Source organism: Cyprinus carpio, chromosome A11 (assembly GCF_018340385.1).
Source record: "Cyprinus carpio isolate SPL01 chromosome A11, ASM1834038v1, whole genome shotgun sequence".
Lineage (NCBI taxonomy): Eukaryota > Metazoa > Chordata > Actinopteri > Cypriniformes > Cyprinidae > Cyprinus > Cyprinus carpio.
In genome coordinates, this window is record NC_056582.1 from 11,566,117 (window position 1) to 11,569,384 (window position 3,268).

Here is a 3,268-nt window from a genome sequence, read left to right on the forward strand (position 1 = left end):
TGATTTATAATACACAATGAACAAAATGCATGCACTTAACTTACAATGGATTATATTTCCCACAGCTATAATGTATTACAAGTCCATCTTGCCATTGTTAACTTGTTACTTTACTTAAAGCAGACAAAGACCACTTATAAATAATAACAACAACAATAATGATAATAAAAAAAATATTTTTCAGATATCTGATTGGATGAATGTGTAATATGGCACATTTGATTTTAACTATATTTACTGTAATATCAGTAAGATACTGTACAGATCTTATATAAAGAATGTCAAGATAGGAGACTAATAATCCTTTATAAATGAAATGGATTTAACATGGTGTTTATTGCGTGTTATAAATAATCATTCATAAAAGTTATAACCACAAATAAATACGTTTTAGAATGTATTATAATTGTTGTTATGATTAATTATGATAGGAAGCAACATATTATGTTTATATATATATATATATATACATTATTATATATATATATATACATATAAAAAAATATATATATATATATATATATATATATATATATATAATACATTATGCATTTATTATAATGCCTTAAGAATACCCTTATAATGTCTTATAAAAATGAGCTTCTTAGAAAGTGTTACCATAATGATGATGATGATAATAATAATAATTATTGCTCATACAGATAATTATATATTCCCATCCACAGTCTGAGCTGTACTGAAATGTCCGTCCACTGAAATATAACTATACAACTCTATCTGCCGTGCCAGAATTTTCCATATGTCCTTACAGGGATGTAGCTTTCATAGGTCGCAGGCAGCTGAACTGTATATTCTGCAAATAGCCTAGAGCATGACCCTCAGGCAGAAGATTCAGAGCTGGGGACAGATGAGGCCTCTGTCTTGGACTTCGAGGTGGAAGTTCCTTCCTCCTCATCCTGGAAAGGATCTTTTCCACAGCACAGTAACACCATCATGGAGTGACGGAACTGCTTATTCATGAAGACATAAATGAGCGGGTTATAGAGCGCTGAGCTCTTGGCGAAAAATGCTGGGACGGTCATAAAAATGGGACCGAACTGACTCCCCTGGTGGGTGAAGATATACCAGGCGACGCTGGCATAGGGGAGCCAACATATTAGGAAAGCGATGAGCATGAGGATTACCATTCGAGTAACTTCTCGCTCGGCCCTCTGGGTAGTCTCCGATTCTTGCTGCTGGGCAGCTGCGATCTTGACAGTGCAAAGCAGACGGCCATAACAGAAACAAATGATGGTGAGAGGAATTGAGAAGTGCACAACGAACATGTAGATGACAAAAGACTCGTTCTCAGTCTCCGGATTCAACGTGTAATAGTCCACTCCACATGAACACTGCAGGCCCTCAGGGATGTAGCGGGACCATCCGAGGAGAGGCGGTATGGCACACGAACAAGCCATTAGCCAACTAATAGAGACACCGAAGGTGGCGTGGAGTTGCGTGAAGCGAAAATTGGTGAAGGGCTTGCAGACGACCACCCATCTCTCAACAGCCAAGACAACCAGAGACCAGAGCGCAATCTCACCTCCAAGAGTAGCAAAGAGACCCTCCAAATTGCAGCCGGCACGTCCTAGGACGAAATATCCATGTAAGGAGGTGTAGAAGGTGGTGGTGAATCCACCAAACACCATAAAGAGATCGGCCACAGCTAAGTTCAGAAGGATGTAGTTCAGGGGGGTTCGAAGCTTCTTGTTTTCAATGGTCACGTACAATGTGAGGCCGTTGACGGGAATGCAGGTCACGATGAGGAAGAACATGTATGCAGCGACGCAGTAGAATGCCATCGGTGAGGCCAGGTAGAATTGCGGGTATTCATAAGGGCTGCGCACCACACCAGTCACATTGGACATCGGAACGTAAAAGTCTGGTCCCTCTGTGCCATTCATGATGAGCGTTTAGTTTTTTTTTATCTCCACCCCTCACTGTAGGTTTGTTTGGTCTGGGAAATTGAGCACACTCTGCTTGGGTGCCTTTAAAGGGCAGATTATAGATTATCATATATGAATGTTCAGCAGAATTGTGGTTCAGCCAATGCTTATGATAATCTCTGTCCTATACGTACACACTCATTGTGTGATCAGGTTATGTGGATTGAATCTGTCTGTATCAATTGGGTTAAACAGATCAGTTGGTGCAGAGACCAGTATATTCTGGTTTCTCAAACAACACACCTCACTTTGTCTCCTTATTTAGTACTTTTCATCTTTAAAACATCTATTTATGATCATCTCAAAGACAACTAAAGAGTGTAAGAGTAGACAAATGAACATGTACATGAACTTAAAAAAAAAAAAAAACGTAAAATGTATGATTATATAAGGGAAAGTAATTTTTAAATGTTCTATTTATGGCCTATTTTTTTTTTTTTACATTTTTTAACAGTTAGAGTTTGACCCTAGCCTTAAACCATCTGCTTAAATTATCCACTTAAATTCATAACACTAATAAAAAAAAAAAGAAAAGAAAAAAGCAGGACCATGAACCTTGATATAGTAAGAGAGAACTTTTTCTTTGTATTTATTTATTTATTTATTATTTTACAGTTTTCTGTCAGTTGTTATTTTAGGAAACTGCACATTTAAAAAATAAATAAAAAATGTTTTACTTTCTTTAGGAATCACATTTAGACAACTATGATGTAGTGTCTAATGTTTTATTTGTTGATTTCAACGAAACTGTATTCAGGGATGGGCAGTATTTTAAATACATGTATTTGAAATACTACCCATCCCTGACTGTATTAGGTTCTATTTGGTAGTCAGCCCTGGAGACATAGGAAGGATATAATTCAAGATTTCTCTCAAAAAGAAATTCGAAATATACTTATATTTTTTTAATGGGTTAATATCTTTTCCATGATGAGACAGTGAAAACATGATGTCACGTCAACAGAAATGAAGAGACGAGACTGAGAAAAAAGAAGGTTAAAACGGCATGAGCCCTCTGTGCATTTCTTGTTAATAATTTCTCAGGCGTCATCTTGTGGTGAATATCTGAAATAGCAGTTTCTCTGCAACAGCAGTCCCATCAATTAATTTAGTTAGTTAGTAACGAACATCCCTGATATTCAGCAACTTACGTTTAAATCATCATGTTGAATATTGATTATAATGACTTATAATTGCCTACGTCTTGTCACTTTATGCTACTTATGGCTACAGAAATGTGAAGTATGATCAAAATAGGGCAGTTTTACAGACTACAGCTATGTTATATTTTGTGTAATGAGCTGTTTAAATGGAAAATAAAG

General features: G+C 36.4%; 1 protein-coding gene across 2 annotated transcripts; it reads right to left on the reverse strand.

Annotated features, from left to right (window-relative positions):
* Positions 1 to 552: 552 nt before the first annotated feature.
* Positions 553 to 1,960, reverse strand: LOC109072185 (rhodopsin-like). Of its 2 annotated transcripts, XM_042766247.1 has the most exons (2): positions 1,146 to 1,960; positions 553 to 968 (listed from the first exon to the last, which is right to left on the reverse strand). In XM_042766247.1, the coding sequence occupies exons 1-2, from the start codon at positions 1,902 to 1,904 to the stop codon at positions 840 to 842; spliced, it is 888 nt and encodes a 295-aa protein (XP_042622181.1). In that variant the 5' UTR covers positions 1,905 to 1,960; the 3' UTR covers positions 553 to 839. The 2 variants fall into 2 exon arrangements, with proteins under 2 accessions (XP_042622181.1, XP_042622180.1); XM_042766246.1 differs by having other exon boundaries at positions 553 to 1,960.
* Positions 1,961 to 3,268: the final 1,308 nt, after the last annotated feature.